Here is a 17,346-nt window from a genome sequence, read left to right as displayed (position 1 = left end):
CAGACATTTTCAATATAGATTGCTTCATCCTATCATGCAGGTTTTCCACTAAATAAAGATTGCCGCTATTTTTAGATTTTTCATCATAAATCATAAATGCAAATTTTACACCAGAAATTATTATTAAAATTTGTTTCTCTATTCAGCTAAAGGATGCAAAATTAAGACCAAAATTTTTTCGAAAAGCTTGCAAATCCTTTCACCAGAACGGTGCAAATTTTCCACCAGAAATTTCCAATGTAGCTTAATTTTAAATAAAGCTTGTGCATTCATTTACCATACCAGTGCAAGTTTACCACCAGAAATATTTTGTTGATTTTATTTATCAGAGCGATGCAAATTTTGCACCAGAAATTTTCAATACAGCATGCTCCTCCATTTACCAGAACGGTGCACCAAAATTTGAGAGTGAAGTTTGTTTCACCATGCACCTTTGTGGTGTAATTTTCAGGCTTTGCCTCTTCATGCACCAAAATGGTGCAAATTTTCCACCATAAATTTTCAATGAAGCTTGCATTCTTCAGAACGATGCAAATTATGCACCAGAAAAATGAATAAACCTTGCTTCTACATTCGCCACAGTGTTGCGAACTTTCCACCAGAAATTTTCAGTTAAGTGTGAACCTTCAAATTTTTAGCGTGATTCAATTTTTCCACCAGAGTTATTCATTTTGATTAGTCCCTCCATGCACAACCTTGATGATATTTGTACACCAGAAATATTCAATAACAAGCTTTTTCTTCGATTTACCACCACGAAGGTGAATTTTTTCAACCTTAAATTTACCCTCTTCTTTTAACCCTCCATGAAACACCTTGAAAAAAAAATTACACCAGAGTTTTTTTGTATGCACCACTGTGGTGCAATTTTTTACCAAAAAATTTCATTGAAGTTTGTCCCTTCATGCACCTTTGTGGTGCAATTTCGCCGAAGATGAAATATTATGTTCCCCTCGTTCTAAAGCAGGACATGAACTGAGAGCAGCGTTAGTAGATACAGTTGTGAAATTCTACGAAGATGACGATATAAGCAGAGTTATGCCGGGCCAAAGATATTATGTGGCTGTAGTGACGGGTGGTGTACGCCAGGTAATACAAAAACGTACACACTTAGATTTTTTCGCCGAGATGGGCACCACCGAGCAGCTCGGCATTTTATTTTGCTGGATATCAGTGAAAAACTTGCCGAGATTCAGCTAACAAACGGAAATTTTGCCGAGATCTCAGCTAACAAACATATTTTTTGCTGAATTTCCAGCAAAATAAAATGCCGAGCTGCTCGGTGGTGCCCATCTCGGCAAAAAATTCTAAGTGTGTATACTAACAATGTCGCTCAAAGAATCATACTTTACGGAAACCCATAATGATGTTAACATTAGCTTTAGCTCATTTGCAGCCTTATGGCCAAAAAAATGTAAACTTCTCAGTAAATCAGGATCCCATTGTGTTTGTGTATGTACGATTCACGAAAATGTAAATCTAATGTTGAACAGCCTGAAAAATGATCGAATATTGTGTGATCGCACTATTTATATCGAACAACTTCTTTGCGATTTACAATCTAGAACAGACTTTTGCCATCTTTGAACGTGCATGAATTGTTACAAATTATAAAAATTAAAAAAATTAAATTGTTAGAAAAGTTGGAAGAGTAATATTAGGAGTGTCATTTAAACAGTGGACTACGACTGAAGATTTTTCATTTTTCTTTACGGAAAAGTTAAAACTACACATTTGTCCTGCAAGATGAGGTTCAAAGCTATCATTGGAATAGTTCTCAATATACAATTGTGCTGCAATTGGTGGTACCCTTAAGAGAATGGCAACCAGAGCAAGTTTAGCTAGGAAACACGAGCACCCTATAACGAACCCCATACAACTGTATGACTGGGCAAATAGCCGTAATGAGGATCATCAAACAAAAATGTCATTTTGTTATGTTTCTACGGAAGAATATAAAAAGGCTGACAAGGAATTAGATCCGTGAAAGTGAAACCAATTCCTGGAACTCGAAAATATCATTGCTATAGTCCAGTTTCCAACAACAAAATTGAACTAAAATTATTTCTAGTTCTAACGATACACCCAAAACATTCAATGTATTCAAAAAATATGTACAATACAAATCTTTAATTTGACCACATCAACGTGTTTCTCTTCTGCTGCATCTAAATAGAAATGGGTAATGTCATATTTATGGTTTTTTGAAAAAAATATAATCATTTTTTCAAACGCCCTTTTTAAAAGTTACGGTATAGAATAAAAAAATCATTTTTAAATGAAAAATGCAACCATTGACAGCAGTGAACATGTGAGCAATGTTTCATTCAAATCGGAAGGGCTCGAGACAAAATTGACATATATTTTAGCGTTTTGGGCTGGAAATGTTCAAAATGTATAAGATTTTTGTGAGTGCACGTATCTGAAACTATAGTTCTCGTTGTTTTCTGCAAAGAAGAAAGCAATATCTGAAATTTACAGGTTTTGAAACCTCGTTTATCTTGAGATTTGTGTTTTGGAAATAGCGAAGATGATATGATATTATAAGGACTCTACAAGGAATCACTTTAATACTAAGTTGAGAGTACATAGCATACGAATGAAGTCTCGAGACCCACATCCAACCCCTTGAACCATCTAATTTGGAAACATACTAATGGATGCGTGATCTGTCAAGGGGAAAACACTTATATTCGAAAACTCGGTCAAAGGTCTTGAATTCAATAGGATTTTCAGGACGAATTTAAGTTCTGAGCAAATCCAAGACGTGACCCACCCACTCGGTCATTTCTATATATTACTGTTTTCAGTCAGTCTGCCTTCCTTTAACCAACAAAAGTTTTCCGTAACTTTTTTTCCAATAGATATAATGGAGGATCCTTCAGGAACAAGGGGCAAATCAATATTTTCGTATATCAAAATAAGTTCAACGGCAACGCTATAAAGTATCATCTTTTATTGTTCATCTTCATCGATTTCGACAACATGCTTTAACAATAATTTTCCCGTATCTTACTGTAAAACTCGTTTTATTGATCGACTATACACAAACTACAAAATAAATACACGATTCATTGGACGGTACAACATTTACTTATCTAACTAATTAATTTGAAAAACAATTTTGTTTAACGATTTCGATTTTTCGATTCAACAACCAGATCCGAAATGTATTCATGTATGCATACATGGTGCGATGATCTGCTATCAAAAGACTAGGAAATTTCCACGACTCTATCTTCCTGCATACGGTCAATCGTCGTCTCACGTAAGGTTGTACAAATGTACCGTATGATGCCCGTTCACCGCTCACTTGAGAGCAAATATTTGTTTTAATGAACAATGGTTATCGTTTTGGGCAATAATTACTCGTACGATATTGTAGAAGGCATATTAAAAGCGTGAACTAGATCGTTACACGTTTGTTTGAAACACTTTATCTGTACTTTTTTCAGCAAATTAAGCCAAATTTGATCAATCCTTGAACGGGCACCACACGGTAGTTCATTTGAAACCTAACGACAAACATGATAACCATTTGCTTCCTTTTCACGCTGATTGTTGTGTGGTCATTTTGCATCATATGCGGAATAATGATAATGATAACGCAAACAGAAGTGCATTAATCAAATCAACGGAATAAAGCAGCACGTGCTCCACCGGTGATACTATTTCGAGGGAGGGACTTTTACATCACCGTGAACGATCTTCTCGCCATTATCAACTCGAATCTGTTTGGAATACATTTCATTGACCTGCTTAGAGGCAGTATAATAAACCAACCTACCAAATACTCTCTACAAAACCATATATCGCTAGCTACAAAACACGTTCCTTGTTTACGTTGTCTGACTCGATTCGATCGTGATGTGTTGACTTGTTTGCTTGTAAATAAATCGCGCGATCTTGATTTGATTGTACGCTATTGCCTATATGCTATCGCGATCACAATTGGCTTGTTCTTCTCGTTGGTCTTCCAGTTTCTATTCCTATGTACACAGCTATATATATATATTTACTATAAGCCAAGACACTTGAGTTCGACTAATGCACAGAGTACGGATTCACCTCCTGGGTTTTCGGTTTATGCTCGGTAGCTTTTCACCCCAGCACGCGCAAGCGCGTTCGCTGCATGGAGAAAAGCACACAAAACCTTATAAATTCCTATTTTATGATGCGTGTATGGGTAAATCATCATGCTGTTATGATTTTCGCAAAGCTCTCAGCGTGGAAGCTTCGGTCGAAATCGATTCAATGAGAACGAATTTAAATGTAAGCTTTCCTATTCGATGGATTCGATTCTAATGTTATTCTGTACAAAGATGTGTGACTCTTTTAAGACATTCCGCGTCAGATAGCATGTCCTGTTATTTTATTGGAAAAATCAGTTCCTTACATAGCAGTCTCGAGTGGTTGGGAATAGCTTCGGCTATCCGAGCTGAGCATGGCTGCCATCGGGGGCAATGCTTCATCAAAGTTGGTTTCAAGCAGTGCCTCCGAGCGGGACCTGGCATAGTTGGACCGTTGCCGTTGGCCAGCTCGCTGCTGCCGCTGCTGCTGCTGCTGTTCCTGCTCAGGGGATGCTTCATAAACTGTCTTTGGTCTACGGCTGCCGTTGCTATCGACACGTGGAGGAGGGATAATGGATTCCCGCTCCCTACCCGGAGTGGCGTACTTCTTGACCGCCCTCATGTAGGAATCCGGACGTCGGATTTCCCGGGCATCAGCGCTAGGTGTGGACGGCTCGAGACCATTAGGCCTTCGAACCTGAATGGACGGTTGCTGGTACTCGTGAGGAGCGCTGAAATTCAGCTGATCAATCTTCTGATCGTATGGCAGTGTGCTTGAAGTAAGCTGGGATGTGTTGTTTGATGGTGGTTCCGGGGGAGCCGGTAGGAAGCTACTATGGCCGTTGCTGGGTGGCAGGGGTTGGTATTCCGGAAGGCGGCTTTTCAGCTCGTTCAGGAACGAAAGGTTATCTCCTTTGACTCGCATTGGTAAAGTACTTGAATTACCGTAGAAATCAGGTCCAATTTCGTCGTTGTCACCTTGATGGTGAATGATGGGCGTGTCTTCGTTGATAGCAGTGTTGATGGAATTATTGCGGGTCACCCCTGAGTAAGTGGTTGAATTATCTCGAAAACCTTCATTCCTAAATGCCAGTTCGAAAGCGGTACTTCCCCCATGGGAACTGTAATCCGGTAAACCGTAAACCTTCGCCCGTGTCGGACTGGTATCATCCGCATGCTGCATAAAGTCGGGTCCTCCATTGGCGGTGGCCTCGCCATATCCCATTTGACTTTTCAGTTGTTCCGTGTACTCATTGGTGTACTGCTGCTTGTCGTACATGTCGTAGTTGGTTTCCGAGCTGAGCACGCTCTTATCCACGGATTCAATCGAACCGTTGGCGGCCATTTTCTTGTAGTCCGTCGTACCGGTGGTTGCGGATTTAAGCGTGTCCGTCGAACGCGAGACAACCTGCAAATGATTTGACAGATTATTAGAAATAGGCAAACAGACATCATAGATACACTTAACGTGAACAGGTGGTGTTAGTATGGGTGCACTTACAATATTTATACATCGGTTGGCTGGTGTGATTGAAAGCATAGCATTAGCATTATAAAATCAAATTTTCATATGAACATTTATCAAACTTATAGAAAGGCTTAAGAATTCTAAGTAATTGCAAAACTTCAAACATGTCGGAGAAACATTAGAAAAAATCATAATCAATGCTGTGAGTCTGTAATTAATCAAAACAAATCATTAGATGAATTACCACAACCGCAGATAAATTCAACGGTAATGTGTATTTTTAATTTGAACAGTAAGTGGAACAAAGATCCTACATTTCATTTTCATTTTCTACACAATCATGAAATCATGGATTTGAATTGAAAAACGGCTTCAAAAGTGCAGGTTTAATTTGATTCAAACTTAGTTTAGTTCAGATAGCAAAAAGGAGTCATCTTTGCATACAATCTGAAATGGCGCGTCATAAAAAAAAACTGGATCGGAATGTGTAATTTGTTGGACTTGAGGTATACGTTCCACAAAATATGATAAAACTTATAAATGTTCCAAATAATTCTGGTGTCCTTTTTAAAAGGAACACATCATTTCTATTCGGCGTATCGTTGCCATCGTCGGGCGCAAATGTACTTATTACGTAGGTTTTTTTTTAAATTAAATTTGAGTTCAAGGGCTGCAGGGAATCTCAAAAATATCTTACGAAATCATGAAGAATACAAAGTATGCTACTAAGGGGGAGCTGGGATAGAACAATCCCTAGAAAAATCTAACATAATAAGAACATGGTCCATAACAACACGGTGCCCCGTAACGTGGGTATGATCACCTTTCCATGGTACGTTACGGGATATAAGATCTACCACCGATTCCTAGTCTTGACTACTTCAAACTAGGGGAACAGGATTTTTCAGTAATCAAATGGAACACATCTTAGTCCTTGTTATTTGTTATGCCTTGTTGATAGTGATAAGTCCTCGGGTTGCCTGGACCGAAGATGATCTTGAAACAAGGACAAAATGAGTTAGTTAGTCTTCATCTATGTGATTCCTTATCTTCTATTCGTTGTTCCCTAGTTTGAAGTGGTTAAGACTAGGGTTCTGATGCATGGTTACTATCAGTGTCATTCTTTAATGTTGTTGCTAAGGAATCCAATTTTGACTGAATAGCGGGACCTTTTAATTAGAATCGATTCCTTGCGATGAAGGCAAGTATGACAACTGTATCAAACCCGAATACTTCATCATTTCTCAATAGTGGTGAAGTAATACGACATGCACTAAACTAAGGACACGGGATATAGGGGAAATACAGGTAATGTCAGCCTAAGTGTCCCTAATTTGGGCCCATACATAAATTAAGCAATCGACTAAATTTTCAATAGCAACCAAAAATATCCATTTGTAACGTCCCAATAACGCGTTCATCTAGATAAAATTGATAAATAGCAGATTTTAAGCAATGGGCCCAATCTTAGATCCATACGCCAACATTAGAGACATTTCTCCTACTATAATAGAACAAATTACTGGTCGCAGCAGTTTAATGTCCCGAACAGAGGGGAAAAAAAAACAACACGCTAATAAGTTTTGTGTTGCAATGTGCGTGGCTTGGTGGCCTAATGACGACCATTTTTGCTGAGCAGAAGATTGTGAGTTCAATCCTATGTTGTAGAAAAAAATTATTTTTTTATTTTTCTGAGTTACAGAACGATACACATTTAGAGATTAGTGGTCTTTAGGATTGTGATAAATTGGACTCATAAATTGAATTAGTTATTTTTATCTTGAAGACTTTACCTCAGTCGGTAAAGACGCAAGTATAAAGCAAGACAATGCTGGAGGCGGCTGGGTTCGATTCCCGGTCCGGTCTATAAATTATTTGGGCTGTTAAATTTCTCGACTTCCCGGGGCATAAACTATCATTGTAGTTGCCTCACACAGATACTAATGCAAAAATGGTACAGGTTTAGAAAACTCTCAATTAACAAAAGTGAATGTGCTCAAAGCACACTAAGTTCTTAAACTCAATTAGATTTTTTTGTTCAAATCCTTGAAATAAAAAAAAAAAATTCTACTGTTGAAATTTTCAAGATTTAGAAACGATAATAATTGAATTGAAAATGTTGGATTTATGACGTCACGTCGTAGACTCAAGGGCATGGGTCATGTTCAAAAATTTTGTTTTTGTTGTTGTTTCTTTATTGGCAATGTACAAATTTGAAAGGCTCTTGAAAGATCAATCATGAAAGTCGAAATTTTCAATGTAATTTTTTTGATAATCGGTTTCTAGTATCAAATCCAAGAGAGTCGTGGGAGGAACTTCAAGTGAAATCAAAGAATTTACCAATGTGGCAGTCCGGAGCATATCAATGCGGAATATCCCCAAGGGAAATCAAGCAACTGGAATTTTGCTCAGAATTCTAGGAAAATAGTTTTGAGAATTCCCCGTTCAAAATAATCTTGAAAATCCTCCCTGTAAGTTTTTTCAAGAGCCTAGACAATTTTTCAGGGACCAAAATCATTATTTATGTTTGTAATTTGTAATTTGTAATATTTGTTCGTGGTTTTTTTTTAAGATCGAAAAGTTCTTTATTTAAATTAGTGGGAATTCCGTAAGCCATAACACATAATAGAAACGTAAAGCTATAACTGGTTCATCTACCCTATTGATTTTTCTATAAGAATTTCAAAGCAAAATCTCTCATTTCAAAAATTTGATACTTCTCAGAAGAACCGTACTTAGGATGTTTTTCTAGGCGACGAAGTCTCATTTTTGTGCACCTTTGCCACCTGCTGAGTACGGTGCTGCAGCTCAGTAGCATTTGGCCAGCGGTCTTCGAATAATTTGGATTTCTGAATATTTGTATAGTTCTAAGACAATGTAAAACTTTCGAGATCCGCAATTAAAAACATTATCTAAATTCTGGAACTCAAGGAATTATAGTTATCTTGATCAAAGTTCTTGAATTAAAAAAAAATCCATATTCGTAGTCTCCATTAAAAATGGAGCTGAAATCCGAAATTTTTATCAATTTCGGTGAACTGGAACAGTGCGATTACATTGACAGAAATCTCCATCTTGGCGCCACTTGAGTAGCGACTTTAGAATGGGTCAATTTGTTAGTTATTGGTCAAAAGCGAAGCAATTGATTTGCTTTGAATTTCGATTTATTAATCAAGTTCAAAGTCTAGGGTTTCGAAAAAGTATCATTGTGCTCAGAAAACTAAGCTCTTTTAGATGATAACCGATAAGTTTTTCAAAATAATAAACCAGAGTATGAAAATCTATTATTTGTACTGAAAATCTGAGAGGCATTACCCTCCTGCTTTCCCCCCTCTGGCTGCACCTTTGGATTAAATGGCATACAGTTAAGTAATACTAAACTCCACAAAAAAATACAATATGATCCTAGTTGAACATGTAATGCATATTTACAGAAAACTAAACATAGAACAAAACAGTCAAGCCTTATCTCTAGAGTTAGTGCCGAAAAGATAATCTAATTTCCGCACGATACTTACAAAATTCCGCCTCCTGATCGATCCCTGCGGATCAATGCTATTCAAGCTGCGCAAACTTTGCCGGATGCTGTGCCGGCGCTGTAGTCGCTGCGATTGCCGGTAGCGTGACTTGTACACCCAGCAGATGCAGATGCACAACATAAAAATAAACACCACTCCCAACGACGATAGCACAGCGATCGCAGTGGTATCGGCTGCCCAAAATAATGGATCAATCTCAACCTAAAATTGTACCATTACGTTAAACACTGTCATTTAACAGACCAACTAACGGCATACCTTCGGATCAATCTCGCACAGGAAAGCATGCCGCTCGTAACATTCCTCAACCTCCACGTTCCGGTAGATGAACGAAGTGCACTGATCGATGTAGTTCGGATCCTGAATCCAAACCTTCTCGGCCGATCGGAGATAGCGAGATTGTTGCTCCAGGAAAAACCACAGCGCATTCTTGTCCCCGTGAATGAAAGGAAGTGACGCATTGTCCGACCGGCAGAAGTCACGTGCCTCACGGAAACTCATCGGCGCACCGACGTACATGTAGCAGGTATCGATCAGCAGTGTCCAACCGGGAGGGCACTTACCATTAAGTACGGTGAGGTTATTCATGTGCAACGGAAGATACTGGACTTCCAACAGTTGGGGATCATCGAAGCGATCGCGAATACGGGACCCAACAGCTAGGGTTTCGTTGTAGCTCCAGTAGTTCAGTGTGGCGTCGATTTTAGTCTTCCATACGTCCAGAGTGCTGGGCAGATAGTTTAGATTAGTTGTTTGGTCATAGTTATGAAATTACAGATTAGCGGAGCTAAAGTTGAAAGAATTCTTAATTCTAATAGAAGAACAAAACTACACCTACCTATTCCAAAACTGGAAATCAAATCTGCAAATACAACACGTCGACGTCATGCAGAAGGAGTTAGTTTGGATATGGGAAATAGAAAGAATAAAGCATGCAAATTTTGAATGATTTGTTTGGACCGGAATGTTATGCTGCATATATAGAATGAATTAACCTTATCTACAAAGTTACACTATAATAAACCCAACTGAATTAGTATCTTACCTTGTTCAAAATTAATGAATGCCCGAAAAAAAAATCATAACGATTAAGATAAGTGCTACGGCTAGATAATAAGTGCTCAACCCCGAATAGATCTATTGAAAAATGTACTTACATTGATCGATTCACAGTTATCATTTCGTAGTCGTTTTCCGGATTCGCAAAGACGTTATCTACGTAGTGCTGTCCCGCAGTTCCTGCCACGATCGTGGCCCTTCCGCTCCAATCCGTTGCAACGTTGCTAAAATAAATTCATTAATATGAATAAAAGCCAAAACGAATCCTCCATTCAAACATACTCATAGAACCCGTTATGCGAAGTCGTCTGATAAATTGGCAGCCGCACCCTGTCAAACCCAGAGACTTCAATAATCCGACCACCCTTGTTACTGTGCACGTAATTGTTGCTAAAGTTGGACACCACTTGCCTCAGCACAACCACATCCATGAATGCAGCATCGTTCTGAGTGAAGTAATTATTGTGCACGGTAACTTCCTGGTACGGAGACGACTGGCGGCCTTCCACGTACAACGACGGCCTGTTGCGGTTCTTCACAAACAAGTTATTATGGATCCAACCCCGAAGAGATGTGGCCGATCCACGGGAATCTGCTCGGATCGACAAACCTCCTTGATTTTCTTGGACGAGATTATTCTGCAATAATTCATATAGTTCTTCAGTAAATCCAAACTAGCTTCACTGCTCAATACGTACCCTGAAGTGTAACGACTGCATGTTTTGCACGTCCGCTCGAATGGTGGCCTCGCAGGACGAGAAGTTCCCGTAAAGCTGACGACAATTACGTACGAAGCGATTCCTTTCCAGCGTCAATATCGGTGACACTTCTCCAACCGTAACATAGTGAAGACCTCCTCCGACGCATTCCAGAATTTCCGAATTAGAAATGTTATGCTGGGCATCACGATCTACACGGAAATAAGTCAACATTAAACATCATATCATGGCATGCAACAAATTTACATGTACTTACTAAACCCGATAGCAGAAATCGGTAACGTTACCACTTCAGCAATGAAGCCATGCCTCGCTGAAGCTCCACTAGCGGTCAACCGTACGCTCAACGCAGGCTCGTCCGTCCTAAACAGCTTCTTTTGATTATCAGAATCCGCATCGATAACTCCGATCGTCTTCGCAGAGATATTGTAGATATCACCGTCCATCAGCTGGATCATATCCCGACGACCGTACTCCTTGGAGTGGTTGAACAAGTTAGACTGCAGCAGTCGAAAGCCGAGGGGCTTCGCTCGGTAGGCACTTTTAAAGATCTTAACACAGTTTACCGGATTATTGTCATACTTGTAGTACACCAGAACTCGTTCCTCCAAGGTGATCTCCTTGTTCGTATCGCAGATGTCGATCATCGAGAATAGATTGTACGGAAGATCCAGATCTTTCAGCGGATTGTAGCTCGATTCGTCACTTTCACGACCTTCACCGGTCAAAGAAATGGCATTGATTCCCTGTCCCAGTGCCCTATGGATGTGCAAGTAATTCAAATGGATAGCATCGCTTGGCGATACCAAGTTCACAGCATGGTGTGCGCTATTTCTGATGTTGACAAAACTAATGCTGGGATTTTTCGAAATAGTCTGAATCGCTGGTGATTTCTCCCCATGCAACATTCCGGCCCGTTCTAACTTCACAAACTCCATGACGCTTTCAGCAGGCTTTGCTTTGGAATGAGTGAGCGCATCGTGGATCCTGTGCTCGTAAAAACTGGCCTCGAAGTCTTGATTGGCAAAGCGAACGCCTCCCCAGTAGTTTCTCTCCTCCGGTTCTCCGTTGCAACTGATAAACACAAAATTCGAGTCCCATTGACATTCATGTCGCCGCCCATACAGTTGACCGTTCAACCTCTCCGGGCACTCTTCCAGCCGTAGTTCGTCTCCATGACACTCCATCGGTTCAACCCAGGACCAGATTCTGGTGAGTGAGTTCGTATGAAACTCAATTCGACGATCATGACCGATGAAGACATCCAGCGGATCATATCCCAGCTCTCGACACACAACCTGAGCATTACGCTCGGTAAACCTTCGATCACAGATTGGAATCCATTGCAGTGTTGTGTGATTATAGTACTCCAGGAAACCTTCTCGGATTTTATCGTTTTCATGATCACTTCCGGAGCAGTTCCGGTTGGTGCACAAACGGATGGAGTCGTAGTTCACCATATTCTCCAGCGATCGCTCCACTCGGTTCAGATTTTCAGAAGCACTCTGAATGGGTTTCATGATGATCTCTGCGTCACGGGTGCCACGAGCTATCAGCGTGCCTAGTGCAAGAATTCCAACGTTCGGCGAAAACTCCATCACGACCCCAGGATATATATTCAACGTGACTCCCGGCATAACTGTAATGTCAGCCTTAATCACATATGGCTGATCTCTTCTAAATATCGACAGGTCCTCGAAGATTCTACCACCCAAGCTATCCAAGTCAACGGATTTGTTCTTCGAATGAACAATCGATACACTTCCGTCGACACTGTCCTCGATCAGGTACGGCTTGTACAACGCCTCAGCATGATTATTCCAATCGTCAAAGTCAAAAATACGCATCTTGATATGCTCTTCGTCCTGCGATCCCCACCAATTCTCCCGAACATCCAAAAAGTTATTCAACCTGGCAGATTTAATTCCCGCGATCAGATCGTAATCCTGCTCGTTATTCGTAATCACATTCCGATAGATTTTCACCTTCTGAACACCTCCAAACCCAATTACGCAGGTCGGATCTTTAGCATTTCCACGATCACCTCGAATAAAATTCCTCATCTCAGAACGAGTTGAGACCACCTTTTCATTGCTCTCAATGTGGTTATACGCTACAATAGCCGGAATTTCTCCCAGAATCTCACTCTGGCTATCCGATCGGAACTCCAACAGATACTTCCCGGAATTCTTGACGATTCGGTTGTTGTCAATTCGTATTTTCTTCTCCATTCCTTTGAATCCGATCAATCCGTGAGCACACACATTGTCCATGAAAATGTTAGACGAAACGTTGATCGCAGCGTAGTGACCATCTATGATGATGCCGAACCTTCGATTCCGCACCCAAGTGTCGTTTCCCAAGTACACAGAGTGCGTGAAGTTTTCATTGTACTGCCACACGTACGGTAGACTGAGTTCCAGTCCACCGAAGGAGTTACTCTCGACCGTTGTATCTTGCAGAACGTAGTGAAACAGGTTGTTGGACGAACGTAGATCTTTGGAAAATTGCCGTATTCCTCGACCGTTATCGCGCACCATGCTATTGTTGACGTGGATCGTTATCTCGGAAATGTTACTTTCGTGAACATCCCAGAAAGGGGAGTGAATGAACATGGCTTCTTCCCGATTATGACTAATCTCGCAGTTGACCAGCTTTATCGATTCGTTTGCTTTTCGCAGATATATCTCACTATTCTCTCCTAGGAAGCGATTGTAGTACGTTCCAGTGATACCTCTAAAGTTCCGTTGAATCTTGGTTGACGTAATCTGCAGTGTTGGTACCGGTCCTCGGACAATTCGGTTGAACATGTTCTGAATGGGAGCTTGAATCGATCGAAGTACCAAAACTACTCCACCGATTGCATTGTGTCCACTTTTGTACTGCAAAATGGCACCGTAGCTGCTTGTGGTCAGCGGGAATACGGATATGTCTCGTTTGACCTGCCAAATGTCTGAATTGGTACTGCCAGCCAATGAATCATAAATCCAAATATCTTCCGTTGAGCGATTCTCAATAGGGTTCAATAGTTGAATGCCTATTACATAACCTGGTTGACAGCGGATGGTAATCATCTTTTCAGTCGGATCCTGAACAGGGAGTGTAATTATATGCTTGATCCGCCATTGATCAATGTCAATATTGTATGAGTCACGAGGTAGCATTATTGGCCTATAGTCAGAATCATCAACGTTGAAATCTGGCACCATGTTGAACCAGCTTGTAATTTCCCGTTGTTCCAAGGCAGATACTACCGAATCGTGATTAATTCCAGAGCCCCGATTGTCCTTGATAATGCTCCCATGAATTTTCAAACCCAACTGTTTGATACTTATTCCGTTTCCTCGGTTGGCTGCAAATTCCGAGTTTTTTATGTTGTTCACTGATCCAGCGTAGATATCGGAATAAATAACTCCTAGACCATCCTGCAGATTTTCTACCACCCTGATACTGTCCAAATTATGTCGCGATAAATCCATTTGTAGGGCAGGTTTGAATGTGTTGGTCATGTAATCGAATAAACCGGCTTTTTCAATTGTAACATACTGAAGATCTGCTCGCTCGGCTAAAACTCCGAATCGTAATCCAGCCCAAGCTCCCTCATAACACCGCACACCGACGTCATTCTCGTGACTGCAAGAGTTTTCAAAGTCACCTTGAGATGATTTTTCCACGCGACACTGAGTTATATCAATATCTTGCTCCGTACACCGAACATTCGAAAGCAGAACGTTTTCTGAAGTGCCTGCTCCAGGAACCTCCGATCGTTGTAGCCTCCAATCTCTTGGGTTAAGCGCCAAACCAAGCTGATGGCAAACTAAAGCCGCATTGATCATAGTCCAACCGTAATCGCACACCGTTCCCCATTGACCTTCCGTATAGACCTGCAATCTACCCTCGTGATCGCTAATGCCACCAACCAACCTTACAGGAATCTTAGGAGCTTGGGGATCCGAGGTTCCAGGGTCAATGATCGATTCCGTTTCGATATCCATCATAACATCAGGGTCCATGATAATGGCTTCCGTTGTATCATTATCCGTCATCACGGCTTCTCGTTTCAGCGTGAACATAATGTCATCAGGTTTTCGCCCTCGAGCCTCTAGCTTCCCAGTTACCATCATTCCAACACTTGGAGCAAAGTTCAGTATGACTCCAGGATTAAGAATCAGTTTTCCACCAGGTCGCACATTGATGTCACGCTCTACGGTGTAACTTCCCGAAGGCAAAATCTCCTGTCCATCGACTTCTCCACCGACACGATCGCTGCCTTCTTTGTAGAAAAATGGCACAAATTTGGCATACTGAGCAATCGTCTGGGTACCGGGATTCGAGTGATGCAGCAAATAGGGGAAGTACTCGATCTTTGCCAGATCGTAGCGATCTTTCCGATGGAACAGCCGTTCGTAGATCTTTTCTTCTTCCTGGTATCCCAACCAGTTGTAGGTTACATTCAGAGCTTTGCTCTGGTCCGATAGTTGTGAGCCTACTTCATAATTGGATTCGTAGTTCGAAATGATATTCCGGAAGACATCTACGTTGTTGGAGGAGATTACCACTGGTGCAGCCACTCGCGACCGTGGATTAAGGCGACCTTCTCCTCCCAATCCTTCTCCTTCGTCTTCCATGGGCCCAAACGCTTCTTTGACCTTGTTGTTCTTAACGAAGTTTCTCGTGAACAATAGCCACTGAGTTTTGTTATCCGTGTTGGGAGATAAGCCCAACGAGACGACGTAGATTCCTTTGTTGTACATAAAGTGGTTGTGCTGCACGACCAACCGAACCGGAAGGTTTCGAAATTCTTCCCACGGCTTATTTCTGGTCATCAGAGCTCCATACCTGCCCCTCAGGAATTGATTGTACTCGATCTTCCCTTCCAAGTTCAGGATAGGACTTATCACAATTCCAATCTTGCCGGAATGCTCAAAATTGTTATGGCCAATCTGTAACCGTAGTCTCCGGTTTTCAATTGTCTCGAACCAGCACGATTGAATATCGATTGCATTGTGTGTGCTATCGTTGAACCAGTTTGCCGTGATATTCACCCAAGAATCTCCGCAATAATTTCCATGCAGAACACCGATCTCCATGTTCTTCACTATGTTTGAGTATTCGATAGTTGTCGTTTGATTGAACTCCAGAAATTCCTGACGATCTTTCGTGGTCTGGTTTAACCAAACCGCGAAGCCATAGCCTCTATTAGAACTCAATGAACTTCGCGAAATATTTCGATTGCCACCATAGTACGTTATGTTGATCCCATCGCCAACGTTAAAGCTAATCTTCGAATCCGTAACGTTGACATCACCTGCTCCGCTGGTTACGTGCAAACCGGCAGCGTGCTTATTGTTCGAAATCGTTGAAGCGTGCACATGAACCTGCGATCGAAGATTGTCAATGGCTATACCACGACCTCCGTTGTCAACGATTGTACCTTGTGTCACGTTAAGATCGTACGCTTTCGTAACTCCGGCAGTGATTCGGAAGTGTGCCAGGACTTGGCTCCTGGGCTCTGCACGGATTTTTATGAGCATTTTTTCCCGGGTGGTGGTGACACTTTGAGGCCGAGTTGAATTTCGAATATTCCAGGACGCTAGAAGGCGATCGTTCTCCGACATCCCATCGTAGATTTGGATAACAGCGCTTTCGTTACGAGCCATTTCAAAGTAAACAAAATGGAAGGTCAGAACGTAACCATTTCCGGTGGTGAGGGATTGTGCGCACTGCTTCTGTGACAAGGCGAACGGTGACTGCTCAAAGGATAACTGTATTGGGTAGATTTGCCATGCGGTCGTCGTCAGAGTACAGAAGGTGAACACTTTGCTGCGATCAATTCGTTCATCCGGTCGGAGATCGTGACCAACGTATCGAATACCATCGGCTCCGTTTTCGCTCACCGTTACGCTGTCCAGCAGTGTAGACCCGTAGCTCGAGTTGACGAAGATTCCGAAACCACGACTTCTCCGTACGGTAACGTCTTTGAACATGAATGCTGCATCGTGTTTCGTTACATTGATGCCCGTGTATGACGAATGATCGACCACGACATGATTAAGTATTGGAGGAATTCCCAAAACGGAGATAGCTGCCTCAGCAGTTCCACCCCGTCCGGTACCGGCTCTAACGATTTCGACGTACCTCAAGTCGGACAACGAAATGAAATCGTACAGGATGTGATTTTGGGCCAGCTTTTCTTTGCTCTCGGCGTACTCGAAGCGAATCCCTTGCCAATGGGGTGTCACTTGATCAAACAACGGCAGACACTGAACGCCGATATCGCTATGGTAGTCACAAACTCCGGATCCGACCTGTCGGGATTCCCAAGCGCCACAATCGAATAGAGAGGCTTCCGTTCCACCACACTTCGGGTCTTCGTACAGTAGCCGTGGTTCGTTGTTCTGTAGCCGATCCATCCAATTCCAGAATCGGCCTCCCTTGTAACCCATCTGACGGCAGGTGGTTTCGTAGTCGGCGATTGTCCAGCTGAAATG

General features: G+C 41.6%; 1 protein-coding gene across 3 annotated transcripts in view; it reads right to left on the bottom strand.

Moving 5' to 3' along the window:
• Positions 1-3,469: 3,469 nt before the first annotated feature.
• The window catches only part of bark (protein bark beetle), a 77,196-nt gene continuing 63,319 nt past the window's right edge, over positions 3,470-17,346 (bottom strand). For 2 of the 3 annotated variants that reach the window (XM_065229724.1, XM_065229723.1), the window contains exons 4-11: positions 11,112-17,338; positions 10,835-11,046; positions 10,419-10,774; positions 10,235-10,360; positions 9,916-9,939; positions 9,336-9,804; positions 9,057-9,278; positions 3,470-5,478 (exon numbers count right to left, since the gene is read on the bottom strand). In XM_065229724.1, coding sequence (XP_065085796.1) covers positions 4,393-5,478; positions 9,057-9,278; positions 9,336-9,804; positions 9,916-9,939; positions 10,235-10,360; positions 10,419-10,774; positions 10,835-11,046; positions 11,112-17,338 — 8,722 coding nt within the window. In that variant the 3' untranslated portion in view covers positions 3,470-4,392. The remainder of the gene's footprint in view (positions 5,479-9,056; positions 9,279-9,335; positions 9,805-9,915; positions 9,940-10,234; positions 10,361-10,418; positions 10,775-10,834; positions 11,047-11,111; positions 17,339-17,346) is intronic. The other variant, XM_065229725.1, reaches the window with a different exon arrangement.

Source organism: Ochlerotatus camptorhynchus, unplaced genomic scaffold, assembly GCF_037179485.1.
Source record: "Ochlerotatus camptorhynchus isolate MF236.1 unplaced genomic scaffold, CSIRO-AGI_Acam_v1.1 ptg000320l, whole genome shotgun sequence".
Taxonomy (NCBI): domain Eukaryota; kingdom Metazoa; phylum Arthropoda; class Insecta; order Diptera; family Culicidae; genus Ochlerotatus; species Ochlerotatus camptorhynchus.
Note: the sequence above shows the minus strand (reverse complement) of the source record. Positions and strands in the feature narration are given on the sequence as shown.